This window comes from Diadema antillarum, unplaced genomic scaffold (genome assembly GCF_040938485.1).
Source record: "Diadema antillarum isolate AM-2024a unplaced genomic scaffold, OU_Dant_1.0 seq00002274_RagTag, whole genome shotgun sequence".
In the NCBI taxonomy this organism is placed as follows: Eukaryota; Metazoa; Echinodermata; class Echinoidea; order Diadematoida; family Diadematidae; genus Diadema; species Diadema antillarum.
Genome location: NW_027272900.1, coordinates 1 through 16,736, shown reverse-complemented (window position 1 = coordinate 16,736; position 16,736 = coordinate 1). Strand labels below are relative to the sequence as shown.

Here is a 16,736-nt window from a genome sequence, read left to right as displayed (position 1 = left end):
CTAATAGGTCTATAGTACAATGTCTTAACAATGTGCTATCATCATCCAATTTGGTCTAAACATTCTTATCCATTCTTCTTGTTTCACAACTACAGAGAATTAGGGACTCACAATTCAACAAGCATACTGCAGGTCTCATCATACTTCTCTAATATTTATACAACCTTAACCATGATTTATACATTGACCAATTACCATCTAATATGAATATCACATTTATATACATACATTTTGTTTGTTTGCAATTGACAAAGTATGATAATATGTGCTACGAGAATATGAAAATAATGTGAATTAAAAACTGAATTAAACTAAGATGAAAATGACCTTGCACAACACATACATTGTACATGACTATAAATATTTACACAAGACTAAAACTTTCTGAACATACTAATAGAGAGTTACATGTATTTGGTCACATCAAAGCAAAAATCTATCACAACACACTATATCAGGTATAAGTACAGTATATCCATGTGGTTGAAGCAGTGTATTAATGGTATGTCATCCTCTAGTTTTATCGACTTTTGTTTCTTCACACTATGGCCTAAATTCACAAAGGTGGTTTAAACCTGGTTTAAAACCCCTAGATCTACTATGAATAACCTTGAAAGTGAACTCACTAATGCATTTACTTAACAGTATTTCCAGTTTTAAACAAAAAATGAAGTACATAAATTGTCACATTTGGAAAAAAGCAATGGGCAGAGCGACAAATTCGAGAATGGTTTTCAAGAAGAAGAAGAAAATGTGTTGGTCCTTCCTGCCCATCCTTGCCATGAACAAAGTAGAAACTACAGTCAAAGATTTACTTACATTCAGCACTAACTGATCCTAGACAGAAGATTCATTCAGATTTCTTAAATTTAAGGGTGCCTTCCTACCCCCGTACACCCTTGGGACATTGTGCCCCTTGGAGCCCCCAGGTGGGGCATGGTGCCCATTTGCACAGATACATATTCTTTTACCCTGGAGATAAGCCTTGCCAAATTTGGTAAAAAAAAGCTTGACCATGTATTTTCAAGCACAGTGTAGGAGATGAAAATGTGAAGATTGGTCCCACTTTGGTCTCCCTCCAACACCCCTGGCTCATTCCCCTCGATCTGCCACAAATTTGAAACTACAGTCACTGATCTAAATTACACATACATGAGAGAAGATTTGTAAAGATTACTTAATTTGGGGTTTCATCTGTCTCCCCCCCCCCCCCCACCTTATGTACTCCAAGCCCCCAGTTGGGAATGGTGCCCATTTGTACAAATATATTCTATCACATTTTGGTCTCCCTAGAACCCCCCCCCCCCCCCCCAATAATGGGATTTTCAAGAAGAAAATGAAGATGTACAATTTAGGCCTGTTGCATAAAATGATGGTAACTTTACAATTAATGGTAACTCTGTAATCAATGGTTACCATCAGTGATTTCTTGGCTTTGATTGCCTTGGAAATAGTGCGTTGCTATGGTAGTTAATGTACCACTGACTGCAAATTTACCATCGTATGGTTTTATGGAACAGCCCCTAGGTCTACACATATCCTTCAAGTTCACACACATCAAGCATTTTGTACTATCATACAAGGCAGATAATGAAGATTTAAAATTTCTATGAGATTTGAAAATGCTTTGCCTCCCATTACATCACATGTTTTCACACAGCCTCCATCTTTGAAGTCAATCATAACTTAAGTGGTATAATTTTTGTTTGAAAGCAAAAAGGGGGGGGGGGGGGATAAGTTGATTCCAAAGACCGCTTTGGTTGTTGAGTCTGGACTCACTCCAGGTAGTCAAAGTTAGCCTTCTTGTCCAGGGCAATCTGAGGCATGTCCTTGAAGAAACGCCTCATCTCCAGACAGCCAAGCTGGAGGGAAATGTCCTGTTCTACCAGTTCTGCCACATCATTCATGTAGTCACTTCGCACCTGCACAACATCCAACAAAATTAATGTTGTTAGCTCATTTTATACTAAACTGACAGTCATATTGTGTCTTAAATAACACAATTATCTTTACACAGCACTGCATCAGGCTGTAATAACATAACAAATCTGATAAACAACCATTGCTGAGCGAATATTCCATTTCAGAATTGTATATTTCCTGACCTTGAATACAATGGTCCCATGACAAGAACCTGAGTGTTGTCTGGTCACATGAAGAGTGAAATTTTAGATTTCGACTAGGGATATAATATCCTGACTTGCATCAAATTTTGTGCACACTTGAATGAGTGACTTGCTCCAGGAGATAGTAGATTGAATTTATCCACCAGGTTTAACAAAACAATATACAAATAAACTTTGCATTGAGAATTTCTGGTTAAACTATGAGCAGACATAACTCCAATATGGCACTATTTACTGATGGATGAGGGGTGCATCCTCAAAGTGAATAGTACTTTGAGAGGCACAGAGATTCATAGTTTTAACCAGAAACTTGAAATAAGGCAGAGTATATTTGCTTTATACTTTGGGTCAAAAATGTAAATAGAAAAAGAGAAAAATAGGAAAGAAGTAATGTGGTAGATGCTATGTTGTGGAGGGATCCTGCACTGACTGTGCAAAGCAAGGCACAATGTCATATTTGCTGTATGACATTTCACATAGTAAAGTTTTAAATCCACAAAATATTTTTAGAGTTCACAGTACATATCAAGTCACTATGCGTATTCCTGAGTCTCATTGACGAATGTTATGTGTCAGCATTCCGTTCCCTCTAATAAGAGGCAAAAACACTCTGTCCCTCGGACAGGACATTAAATGGAGGTCCCGTGTGCAAGATACCCATGACTCACACACGTAAAAGATCCCACTTCATTCATTCATCGCAATGAGCAGGGTGCCAATCTGGTGAAATGGTCCCCCTACCTGGGAGGTGAGATGAAAACGTTCTTCTCACCTCCCTGCCCCTGCCCATCTAAACAAGAAAACAGGCGAATGATGCTGACCCTCAAGGTTCGCCCTAGGTGACTAGCAATAGTCAGCAAACGATATCAACCAGCCACATTGTGCCACACGCTAGAAGAAGACTATATTGTATGCTACATTGTATGCCTATGAACCTATCAATGCAGATAAAGAGGCAGCACTGCTAACCTTAACATTCTAACAACATGCACATTACGACAACACTGACTGTGACTAACACATTTTCCAGTAATCAGTAATTTGCACCTTTTTGGAGTGAAAATCAATAATCCTTAACAGTGTATTTAAATAGAATATATTACAGACAATGATTTCTAAAATCAGTAATTTGCTTGCAACCTTCAGTATTCTTCTCCAATTTCAGTAGAAATTACTGAAAATCAGTACTAGTTGGCAGCTCTGATTTTTCTCATACATAATCCATGCCTCCTTTTTCCACTGTCTGTCACACACATAAACACATACTACAGTACATGCATACTATGCACAAACAGGGAGAGAATGGGCCATAAGTGGGGAAGGTGACGTACTCTCCATATAGCACTGAAGGACTGGTATTAAAGTGTGTGAATTAGAAGCTGGTGGCACTAGATAAAGACTGCCTGCACTACATCCTACTGTGTAGCAGCAAATGTACCAGTAATAGACTGTACAATTGGCATACTAAGTAATCTATCTGGAAGTGGTTAGAAAATAACCCTTCTGGAAAGGAAAGGAAATCCCTGCAATTATTTCTTGGGATTTACTTATCATTTTTAGACATTAATGACAGACAGAGGAAGTGTTTCAGGCAGAATTTGTCCCGATGAATTGAACCTGGGTTTGATAAACGGTTACGTGTAACATGTGTCTGTCTGTCTGTCTGTGTGTATACATGTGTGTAGTACAATGTACCTTGTGAGTTTGACTGCATGCTTAACAATTGTGAAAGTAGTTCACTCCACAAGATTTGAAGAAAGTATGCAGTTACCATGGCAACACATCAGGTACAAACACAAAAAGCCTCTTTCATATTACATCTACAGTGTAGATCATTATAGACCCTACATACTGAATTTGAAATAAATTGCATTAATACTGTGGTAGTAGTTCGCGACACAAGGTTTTGGGGAAATTGTGGTTACCATGGCAACGCTTTCTCCGACAAGCACATAAAAAAACATGTCATACACATTTACACCTCAATGTCATTATGTACACCGAATTTGAATTCAATTGCTTCAAAATTGTGGAAGTAATTCAAACCAGAAGATTTTCAAGAAAATATGCCATTACCATGGCAGCGCCTTGACGGGTACAAACACAAAGTGAGTCGTGCATTTACACCTATAGGTCATTATACACACATGTACCAATGCTCAAATACTGTGGAAATAGTTCCCTCCACAAGGTTTTGAGAAAATTGTAGTTACAATGGCAATGCTTTCTCCAACAAACACAAAAAACATGTCTTGCACATCTACACCTCAATGTCATCATGTAACACAAGTTTCATAAAAATTGCTTCAAAATTGTAGGAGTTCGCGACGCAAGATTTGCAATGGACTGCCCAACTGCCCGACCACCCGATCGACCACACGCTGATTCCTATATATACCCCCTTACACACGTCATGTATGCGAGGGTATAAACATGTCAACATTCAAGAATAGTTGATAATTAATCACATGAGGCTCTCTGAACCAATCAATTGAGGATAACTTTTGGATCCAAAATATTTTAGCAAACATTTCTTTAATTACTAAATTAGATGAAACATGGACATCTGGGTGCTTATCCTTAAAGGGAAGATAAACCCCAAGAACAATGTGGATTGAGTGAAAGCAGCAACATTAGTAGAACACATCAGTGAAAGTTTGAAGAAAATCGGACAATCGATGCAAAAGTTATGAATTTTTAAAGTTTTGGTGTTTGAACCGCTGGATGAGGAGACTACTAGAGGTTATGATTATGACGTATGAGTGGACAACAATACCAAGAAAATATAAAGAAAATACTACAAAAATCCATTTTTCATGAAAATTACAAATTCCATCAACTTGATATTGACATATGTTAAGGGTAGCAATTATTTCCCCTGCTTTCTGAAAGCGGTTGGCCCACTGCTCTTTCATAATTCTAGAAAAGTGAATTTTTGTTGAATTTCCTTTATATTTTCTTTGTATCGTTGTCCACTCATACGTCATTTCCTCTAGTAGTCTCCTCATCCAGCGGTTCCATCACCAAAACTTTAAAAAGTCATAACTTTTGCATCGATTGTCCGATTTTCCTCAAACTTTCACTGATGTGTTCTACTAATGTTGCTGCTTTCACTCAATCCACATTGCTCTTTGGGTTTACCTTCCCTTTAACCTCTGGCTATGAAATTCAATGCAGTTCACCCTAACTGATGTTGGTAAATTGCAACATTTGCCATGCTAGAACCATGGGCCCTGTCTAATAAAACAAGTACATATTCTTACATTTTTAACCAAAATGACAATTTATGATTTGAGCTTGATATACAGCACCCTGAAAATATACAAAATTTTGAAGAAAAAAAAAATGTTACCACATCAAGGTAGAATCATACAGTACAGATGTATATTAAACATAATGACACAAAATATTCTTCACATAAACAGTAAGATAAAGAAAACCAAGACTGCTGACCTGTGACTCGTATTCATGCTATCTTAAAACTGAAACTTATTACCAGGTAACTAGTACATAACTTGTCATTTTTAACTTGAATACATTGTAGATAGGTCTGCCAGCTGCAGTGAGACTCAAGCATTCAAAACCAGGAAAACATATATTTATGATGCAAATTTGTCAAATGCCATTGTATATCAATTCAGTTAAACAAATCATTACGTGGCATGCGCATGTCAGTTAAAGGTTCTAGTCCCATTGTTATAATAAGCACTGCATGTTGTTGACTTGCATAGTACAAACAGTACAGCTGTCCCATACCATATGAAACTTGGAATCAAGATACCATACTACAGGAACTACATTCTATATTGTAATAGGCTGTACAATTTATAGCCTTTGGATGCTGAAATCAAAACAAACCATGTGATAACTTTAATGATTTATTAACAGACTATTGTGTGCAAAAACAAAAGAATGCCATGTGACTTCAGTACATGACAATGAAGGCCGTGTCACACTACAGCATGTCAAGCCACCAAATGCTAACATTTTCAAAATTTGGAGATACAAACTTTGTACATTTGCATTTGTTGCTAATCGCTTGTAGCACATGTGATGTACATTGTATTCATTGGCTATTTGTACAAGTTGGCTCAGTTCCAAAATTAAATACAAACTCAAATTTAGGAATTGTTTGTTTCAATTAAATCCTACTGATAGATGATTCTTTTGCCACTTTAGAAGCTTGAATGACAAATTACCTGTACTTAAAAATAGGGTGATACGTAAGTGTGCCCAGAAGTGAAAGAACCTGTGAAAATTGTTCATTAAAGTCGGTCGATCGTCATCCCTAATGGTATGTAAACTCCCAAACGACCGAAGTTTGTGCATGCAATTGTGCAATGCCAGACTCGGTGCTATATCCATAAACGTGTGGGACAATGCTACCACTGAGACATGTGTGTGTGTGTGTGTGTACGCATCATACACAAACATTCAGAGCTACCAAGTCTCACACATTCTGCGTGAGACTCAAGCATCTAGGGGCAATCTCACGATCTCACGCATGACACCCATTTTTCTCACGCATCGGGCCAAGTCTGCAACTTGGGCCTATAATAATTAGTATAGCTCAAAAGATTAAAGTGATAGTTGCAAATGAAGGTATATTTCCCTTTTGTCTTTAAAAATAAGTAAAAAATAGTCACTTAAGTATGCACCTGATCGCACCATTAAGAGCTAAAAATTGAAAAAGCTCCCTACCGTGGGAGGCCACAGGGGAGAAAAACCCCTCCCACACCTTCGCTCGCGCGCACATTCGCATGCCGAGATGCCGAGTCATGAAAATCTCACTCATAAAATTTTTTTGAACTTGGCATCCCTCAAACATTGTGACCGCCAGCTGCGGTGATTGGAGGAGAGAGGCCAGAAGACGTGTGGCTCTCTTGGCCTCTCTTCATGCGCATGTGCACTGAGAGTGTGCGTCCATTCGGAAGTTCTTGTGGCTCGCTTGGACAGCCATTTTGGGTCAGGAGATTTGTAGCACAGAACTCTTGTAGTCTAGAGTGTTGTTCGCCGACCCATTGAGCCAGCGCTATTCTCATTCGGGGTCACTACATTTGATACAGAATGGGGGAGGCAGCGTGTTGCGTTCGTCTCCGTACCACACAAACCACTCGCCACGATTGTAAGGCTTCAAGTCAAATTGGTGTTAAATTTCATTAATTGTTTCAGTGTCCTCTCTCTGAAATTGTCGCTTTATGAAATACTTTTGGAGACATCCAAATGTATTGAAAATCAATCCCCTTTTAATAATGCTACAAGAGAGACTTTGGTAAAGATAGGAAAATTATACGATGGAAATTGTTGAATATTTTGATTTGCAGCATAACATAGACAAGAATGTTATCGTCAAATGACTGTATTATGCTATGTATACGCTGGGTATTCACTGGTCATTCATTTCATACGCTCAGCATCTATTTAGATGGATGCTACATAAGCACTACCCTTTGTTACTTTGTATGCTTGTAATATGGTTAGCATACCCTCATCATTCATCAGGCGAACATCAGAAAACCAGATTTTGCCTGAGAATTCAAGCATACATTGTATTTGAGCATATCTGGACTTTGCCAAATTTTGCCCCCAAAATGATGTATATATGCCAGTGTAAAAGGGTTTTAAAGGTGGAAGAGAAAAGGAATATAAAATTTGGTAAATGGACTGGATGACATTGTTGTAATCTCTGCACAATAATTCATCCATTTGTACAGACAATCATCCATTTCATAACTTTTGGATAAAAATCATTTTATTTCTATCCACATGATATTTAGTGGATTTTGTGAGTTTTTATCCCCTGTACATCTCCTAAATCTTAACTTGAAACAAAAATGAGAAAACTGCCAGGGTTTGTGGAAGACAAGCCCAAGCCTAAAAATACGATGCCACTGCTGATCGATCAGTCTTCCTTGTGGGGCTATAAAGTTGCAACTCTGTCAAGATTATCAGCTCACACCCACGAGACAGACTGCATCAGCACTTTCTGGTTGTCACAGACAGACCAAGGGCAATGACATTTTCAATCCCCAGTTGAACACTCATGAGTATTTCTGCTATGATAATGGGTACAAACTGGGGAAGTACAGTGTAGAACTTCCCCTGATATCCTGTACTTTATAGAGTACATGCATTGCCTGTGAGACAAGAGGATAGATTTTTGCCTGAAGAACAAATCCCCAGGTGTACAATGACATGTAACACAGCAAAGAAGATCATGCTCTCACTTTAGGCTCATAAAATATCTTTAACAGTACACTAGGAATTATAAGGCACTATAGTACAATGCATGATCATGTTCCATAGGTATACCGGTAAATACTGAATACAGATCATATCTTCTGCAGCCACTTCAACAGTTATACAGACACAATTGCTTTGCAATACATGATTAGTCAAGCTAGTCGTCAAATGATACTCCACTCTGAATGTACTTTTATGGGTGCTCAGCCAGTGGTAGCCAATGGTTTCTATATCTTGGTCTTGCTGGTTGAATTCCTGGTTCAATTCCTGATGTTCCCACAGGTCTCATTCAGAAAGACTTGTACAATGTAGTCATGGAATTGTGCAAACACACACACACACACACACACACACACACACGAGTACAGTGGGTTAAATTGACGGCTTCACCCAGTACCTACTTTAACCTGAGTGACAGGCTTAGTTAGAAGAGAGAAATCAATTTCTGCCAGGATTGATCCTTACAGTGAAAAAAAAAAATAAACAAATAAATAAATCTCACGTCATAATGATGCATCTGCAAATAACACATACATTTTCACCCAGAGCAAAATAGCACTGTTTATAATTTTTGTTCTTTTTCTCTCATTTCCTTCTTCCCTTTCTTCTATCCTATCTCTATGACAGTCATTCTTTACCTCTATTTTTTTTTCTATGTATATATACTTACATGATGCATCAGGGCTGCAAGCAAATCAAGCTATACGCTAAGCTGTAGCCCTTCTGTATTATCTATTGTCCCACATATACACTTCTGTTATTAAACATTGTAAATCAAATGAAGACAAAATTCAACATCTGTATATATACTGTATACGCTGTTATTTTCGCACAGATATTTTCGCAAATGAGAACATAGACATTTTCGCAAGATGTTGTTTTTCGTGAATTGACGCCGATGCTAATGTACAACTTTGTAAATGCATTGCTACCCTAGCACATGGACACATTTTTGTGTGTTGTTAAATTCACAATCCAACTGTAAGTTCCAAATTTGCAAAAATTAAACCCTCCAAAAAATAAAAGCTTATACACTTCATATATAAGTGTGTGTTTGTGAGAAATATGACAAAAGAGAAAATGGTGCGTAGCTTGGAATTTCTTTTTTCTTGCTGTTCCTCCTTTTTTGGAAAAAGAGCAGGAGTTGAAAAATTGGTCTCCACAGAGAATCGAACCCGGGTTCTTCGGCATGAAACGCTCGGCCACGGACACTTCATAGCGGTTCAGGCAGACCCAAGCTCGATTACCCAGCGGACCAATTCTTCAGCCCTTTTTGTGCGTATTCCTTTTTTAGGCAGAGCCATGCCTCAGCTGGATCTACTACAGATATTCAAGTATCAGTGAACTGATTAGGGTAAAGTTTTGTGGGATAGGTCACCGGTGCATACAGCTTTCAGCTTTCTCCTGAAAATAATTGAGATATGTGAGATATGGCGAAAGAGGAAATGGTACGTAGCTTGGAATCATTATTCCTCTTACTGTTCCTCCTTTTTTGGAAAAAAACATGAGTTGAAAAAATATATATACTATCAACTATGTGTGCACGTGTACAATGACAATGCAGAAACAAATACAGTTGTATATATATCAAATCAAAATCCAATTTTGGGAAAAGGGTCATTGTGACAGGAACATCATTACATTGTGCAGTGTTTATCCCTTTCCCCAAAATGAATCATACATTCCTGATAATGCATACTTGATTACAATTAACTTTAGATTACCGGTACTACATGCAACACAAAAGACACACAATTTCATTCTCACTTGCAAATTGGGTAACCACAACACTAATATGATGTCGATAATTTACACATTCATTGAATGACAATATCTTGTAGTGTAGACCATATTGCAATGGTTCAGTAGCATCGCTTCATCACATGGATTAAAAAGAACAAAATTTGACAGCATATGTGAGCCTGCATGATTTTGTCTTTGTTCATTCAGCATACACTAAAGTTCAGCTTTAGGAATGGCTATTGGCTGAAATGTAGCCATTTGATTTAACAGGGTTGGTTTTGACTGAATAGAAATTGACCAAGAATGAAACAATTTGAAATACTGTTCTATGTGAATGGGTATCTGAATGTCCAAATGTCCACAGAACAATTCCAAAACAAACTATGATACAGAAGATAAGACATATAATTGCAGTTAACCTCTGTGTCACATTTCTGATAACTCTGATAAACTACAAGCACAAAATTGTACAAAATGAGCAGATAACTCTGCAATGGTTAACTCTTGTCAAATATATTAGGCTTTGTTTAGTGCACCAACATTCAAATGTTTACATGACAAAATCTTTGCCTAAAGCATCATACCAATGATTCCACACATTTGACTTTATACCCTCTGAATATATCATCATATCTGAATAAGGCTCGAGCAAAACCTCAAGTTGAGATCATGACACTGCAAAAATGCTGTGGACAATCCTGCATTCTGCTCAAATGCACCAAGCATGTCATAAGGGTCTTGTTACAACAAAATTTCAGAACAAGACTCCAAACAAGCAACAAACATGACCACGCTGGCTATTTTGATGTTCCTGCTGTCCCCTGCTTTCTCACTATTAAAGATCTCAGATTACACTGACATTCAAACAGTCATCATTTCATATCACTGTCAGATTTGCTACATTGCATATCTTCCCCTCTTACCTATTTCTACTTTTCAAGAATTAAACAAAATTTTTCTGACAAGACACTGCCCCTTTAAACTGCCACTAATCTTGCCTCCAGCAGTCAGGTTACACGGAAGTGTGGCTTAATATCACCTTGTTATGAAGGTATAAATTACACAAAGCAAGAGAAACACACGTAAAAGACTCTAGCTATACCTGACAGATCTGGCCTTGGAGTACATGGACCCTCAGATTCCATACAAAGCGAGCGATAAGATGTTTGACTTGATCAAACAAACAAACAAACAAAAAACAAGTTTGCTTGTTTGTTTCAATTACAACAAAATATGCAACCACCACAGCCAGAGGAAATTCACTTAAAGTTTCCATCTGCAGAATCTTGAAACAAAAATAAGGTTCAATATTTTATATAATTGATTTGTTGGGGGGGGGGGGGAGGGTCCCATAAAAGTAAGGCATATGTTTGATACACACAGAACATACCAAAACGATGTGATAAATTGAATATATGGAACACAACCTAAAGCTTTTTTTTACATGCATACCTGCTTCTACAATAACTTGCAATAACTTGAACTACACAGGATAACTTCTGACCACATGCAAAAGGTTTAACAACTTACCTGATCATAGAAGTAGAAAAAAGAAACTTTATCTTTTTCCAGCAGCTCAGCATAGCTCTTGGGCAAGTATCGCACACGCAGCTCATATCTTAGAAAAGAAACATTTACAAGCATTTTACATTAAGAATGCTTCACATAGCTCATGATGTAATAAAGTGACTGCTTAGAATGTAGACATTACGTAATCATTCTTTCAAAATAAAATACAATATTGGATGTTATACTTTGCTGTTTGAACTATCCTTTCATACTTTTGTGGCTTTGGAGAACAAATGGATGAAAAACATAGTTGGCACACCAATTTGGTATAGTTGCTATATTGACATGATCACCTGTGGCTTGCAGCACCAGTGATCAATTAAAGTATGTATTTTAATGATAGCGTGCATACATTGTATGTCCTCCACATATCTTTACATACAGTGGTACATCTAATATACCCTAAACTTAACAGAGTTTAAGCTTGGATTTACTCTCTTTTGAGGTGAAATATGTTTGATAAATTCAAAGAATAGCCAGCAATACAACATGTCAGCAGCATTGTCAGAGAAGAATAATGAGTTTGGGTCGCAATATGCCATAAGATTCGCCATCCAGGCAACATAAGCCCAGTACAATAATGTGACAGATTAAGGGATTACAAATTGTCACAATAATTAAACACAAGAATGTGAACCAATATGACTTACAGTGTAGCTACTAATGTAAAAGTATGAAATATTGGCTGGCATTAAAGGGTGTGGACAGTTCTGGTTGAGGTGAGGATTTAGCTTTTAGCGTTCTGCGAGATATCCAGAAACCACTCTATGATATGTCAAAGAGCATGCAATTCTAAGGAGTATCAAAGTTTATTTGATGAAAATCGGTTTTGAAATGGCTGAGATATCCAAAAACAAGGTGAAACAAAGAGATCCTAATAAAAGGCATGGCCCTGTCACCTTTTATAATTATCACTTTTTAGGATATCTCAGCCATTTGAAAACCAATTTTCATCAAATAAACATTGAATTCTTCTTAAAATTACATGCTTTCATATTACATTTAAGGTTTCTCATTTTCTCACTTACGAATGTTCTAAACAAGAACAGGAACAACACAGGGATAAAGAATTGGGAAAGAGTGAAATAGCAGCAGCACGAGTGAAGGGGGGGGGGGGTATATTCATGTACATCTTATACTAATTCATCACCTTCCTGTGCAGTGTTGTTTTCCTTCATTTTGGTTCCCCTTTGCGTGCCTCTAGTGAAGAGTACCTTCAGTCAACGTGCTACTTCTCTTTCCTTCTCATCTCTGTGTACTATTCTGCAGTTGTAGAAGTCCAAATTAAATTTTTCATTGAACCAGTCCTTAGTTTATCAAGTTTTCTGCAGTTAGTGTACCTCTGGAGTTTTACATTTGCTGATTTGTTTTTGTTTTTGTTTTTCCCCATTATAGGAGAGTGGGGGATTCCCCTATTGCTGGAGCCGGTTCCTATGTGGACAAAGACGTGGGCGGAGCTGCTGGAACTGGTGATGGAGATGTCATGATGAGATTCCTTCCAAGGTAACTTTTGCAGCATCGCTGGTGCATTCACTTTACCACACTACCAGATACTTTCCACTGCTACTACATTAAGTGTTAATACCAGTAGATTTAATTATAAGAAAAGCAGTAGTATTATTGAGGATAATGTTGATAGTGATAACAATTGTCATGATAATAATGTTAATGTAAAATCATAAAGGAAGGATTGTTTAGATGATGTTGGTCATCAAACTTCAGCCTTGAAAGTATTTGTTACTTGCAATTTGATTAATCTCTTCTTCATCAATGATCTCTTTTTTCCTTCTTTTTTTTTCTCAGAGATTTGAGGAGCGTTCCAGGACTTTTCTTCTTCATACAAAGCAATGTTAAAAACAAGTGAAGCACTCAGAGAGCACAGACCTCTGCCAATCATAATGCCCCTTTTTCCTAATTATAAAGAATCCTTCCAAAAAAAGAAAAGAAAAAAAAAATCCTGGATGCAGATGGTGATTAGGATCACTACCAACTTGTCTCGGTATTAACTTCTCCTGAAAATTTCGTTCGAAATTTCTGTGGTATTTTAATAAACAAACAAACAACAAACCAACCAACACCAGCAAAAATGTAACCTCCTTTGAGGAGGTAACAATGTCGCACTAACGGCAGGCTGACATGGTATCAATGCTGACAGTGCTTAATGTGTGCAATATTTTACAACTCGGTGCTACTGATGCAATTATGACCTCATTACATGCCACAGTTACATTGTACATGTCTGTTCGCTATGTATGATGCTTGCCACTTTTTTTTCCTCTGAGAATTGTCAGCTAAAACATTGGTTCCATGACATTTGCTCCTGCGACGATTGCTCCAATCAAATATCTGCACTCTAAGCCAAACATGAATTCTATCCACAAACATAGCCCTAATCCTGATCCTCACATCAAACTAAACCTAAAACCCTATCACAACCCTAACCCTAAGACCGTGGAGAAAATAAACCAGAGAAACTGTAGCAGGAGGAAATGTCATGCCACTGAAACATCACATGGGGTCAGGGGGGGGGGGGACGTGTGGAGGTTCTTCGTAGCCATATTCACCAATGCATCAGCAATCTGTTACTCTGTACTTCTGTTCATACCAGCTTCCAGGTTGTGGAGAACATGCGGAATGGGATGACACCGGACGTGGCGTGTCAGTCGGCGCTGCAGAGGATCATCCGCTACTATCCCGAGTTCAGTGGAGCTCTCGTGGCTGCAGGAGTTGATGGTAGCTATGGTGAGACTGCATTTATCGCGACACTTTGCGAGAAAGGTTGAGGAGTGTAGTAGATGGCATGTGCAATAATTTAGAGCAATTGATGCAGAGCAATATATGATGTACAATGTACACATGGAGCAGTTGTTGTGCACACATCCTTGAGTGAGTTGGCAACGCTGTGATGAATTTTCTATTTTATCAGCTGCAAATGCCAACATTTTGTGGCAGCCCCTGTGCAGTCCACCAATATAAAGACTAATGATTGTCATTTCAACTCATTTGAATTCATTTGAATTCATTTTGAAGAGTGAAAAAGTGGATTTAGATCACCTTTGTTACATTTGTCACCCACAGCTGTGCGTTTGTCCACCTGTACATACCTTGTCAGGTATCCTGCACTCAAGTCAACGAAACCGGAAATGCACACTTACAAGACTTATTGGTTTTGCTATAGATCAACTGGGTTTGGGTCCTGTTTTTATGGCATTTTCTATCTGGGGGCTTCAAGTATGCATAACAAAAGATAATTCATGCTCTGGATCATAATGGCATAAAGCTGTTGTTCAATCTGTGTAAAATTCATACTCAATTTTACAGTATTTCTCTCTTCATTTCTGTTATTACAAGGTGCGACATTAGTTCCCTCTGCCAATTACACGGTAGCATTCAGGGTTTTTCAAACAGAACTTCTCAATCAGTGAAGAAATATCTAAGGAATCCAGAGTTTCATGTGGAATGGCCATGATAAGTGCCAAATGAGTTGGCCTTTTCTGTGTCATGGTAGAGCGCCATCAAAACAGAAACCAACTAAATTTTGAAAGGGCAGCTGAAGGTGCAGCAACCCATCTTTGATAATCCTGGTCAAAGTTGTTGAGTTAGTGTTGGGACAGTTGTAGAATCCAAGGAACTCTGACTTCCTGTCAAAATTTGACACTGCTTCTGCACACTCTCTGAAAATTGCTCATTACTACTTTTGTACTGTCAGCCATGATACTAAAAAAGTCATAGGCCTGGATTTCCGTGGCAATTTCTCGTTGAATTGCATGCCCATACGTTTCAATGATCTAATTTTGGATTGTGTTAGAGGTCCAGTCATTTCTGTGTTTCGTCCATGGAAGTTGTTCTTTGTTGCTCTTCCATCATTCCACCATCAAGTTCCAGAACACTCCATCACAAGCTGTATCACCTTGGAAAGATAAACTATGCTTTCCTGTTTCCAAGAAAACATATTGTCCTGAAGATTAATATTGTCCTGAAGATTAGAGATAGCACATCTGAAGCAGTGGTTTGCTCCCTCCTGCACTGCACTGTGAACGGAGAACTTGATGGATTCTTGTTGACCTATATAAGCTTCGAACATGCTCTTTCGTGTTGTTGTGATCGTTCATGTACATTAACATTTTGGTGGCCTTCTGCCAAGTGTCGAAACCTTTTGAAATGAATGTGCAATGAATTTTTTCATGTTTCGAAATCTGCACATTGTAACATCTGACCACGGAATCAATCGCAAGAGACAATCACTAGTCAGCTAACAATCACAGATCCATTTCACGCAATGGTCACGCGACTGATTAAATCGGGTCGAGTCAGAGGAGTACAGTTTTGATAGATTTTACTTGTCTCATTGAGTCTGCATAGTTACAGTGACGTGGCTTATAGCATGCAGTGAGCATATAATGCGTATGTGTTGCTAGTCTCAATTCAGGACACTACATTTCTCCCTTTCTCCAAAAGATGAAATTTCTCATATAATAATTTGGTTAATGTCATGCAAGTGTAATGAAATAAAATGTTTCCGACTTAGAAATGAATAACATCAATAATTTTGCTGTGTCCTGTTAATTCAGTAAATTAAATGATGTTCCAAAATGGTTTCTTTAACTTAAATGTTGCATAGTGTATAAACATACAAAATACAATTAATGGTTTTACTCCAAATTTTCCATATTTTTCCTTTTCAATTTTTTAATGCGTATATGTGTATATATTATCTGCTACGTAGGAGCATGCATTAACATTGTATAAAGCTTACACTACATCCTAACTTAATATCTTCTTTCTTCTGATACTTCTTTCTTCTTTTACCTTCTTTCTTCTAAAACTTCATAATCTTTTACTTTCTTTCTTGCAATTCCCTCTTCTTCTTTTGATAATCTTCCAGCTTCTTAATCCCTGCAAAATCTTCCAGCTTCTTTATCTCTTCAAAATCTAGCTTCGTTCTTCAAATCTTCTAGCTTCTTCCATCAATATGCAGTGGAACTCAGCATAACGAGAATCTTTCGGTTCTGAATGTTCTGCTTATTATGTCAAATATATTTGAATATATATCTC

At 37.7% G+C, this 16,736-nt stretch overlaps 1 protein-coding gene across 1 annotated transcript in view; it reads right to left on the bottom strand.

The window, feature by feature from the left end:
• The window catches only part of LOC139714441 (focal adhesion kinase 1-like), a 135,578-nt gene extending 123,822 nt beyond the window's left edge, over positions 1 to 11,756 (bottom strand). The window contains exons 1-2 of the mRNA XM_071626147.1: positions 11,643 to 11,756; positions 1,780 to 1,922 (exon numbers count right to left, since the gene is read on the bottom strand). Coding sequence (XP_071482248.1) covers positions 1,780 to 1,922; positions 11,643 to 11,756 — 257 coding nt within the window. The remainder of the gene's footprint in view (positions 1 to 1,779; positions 1,923 to 11,642) is intronic.
• Between the last annotated feature and the right edge of the window lie 4,980 nt (positions 11,757 to 16,736).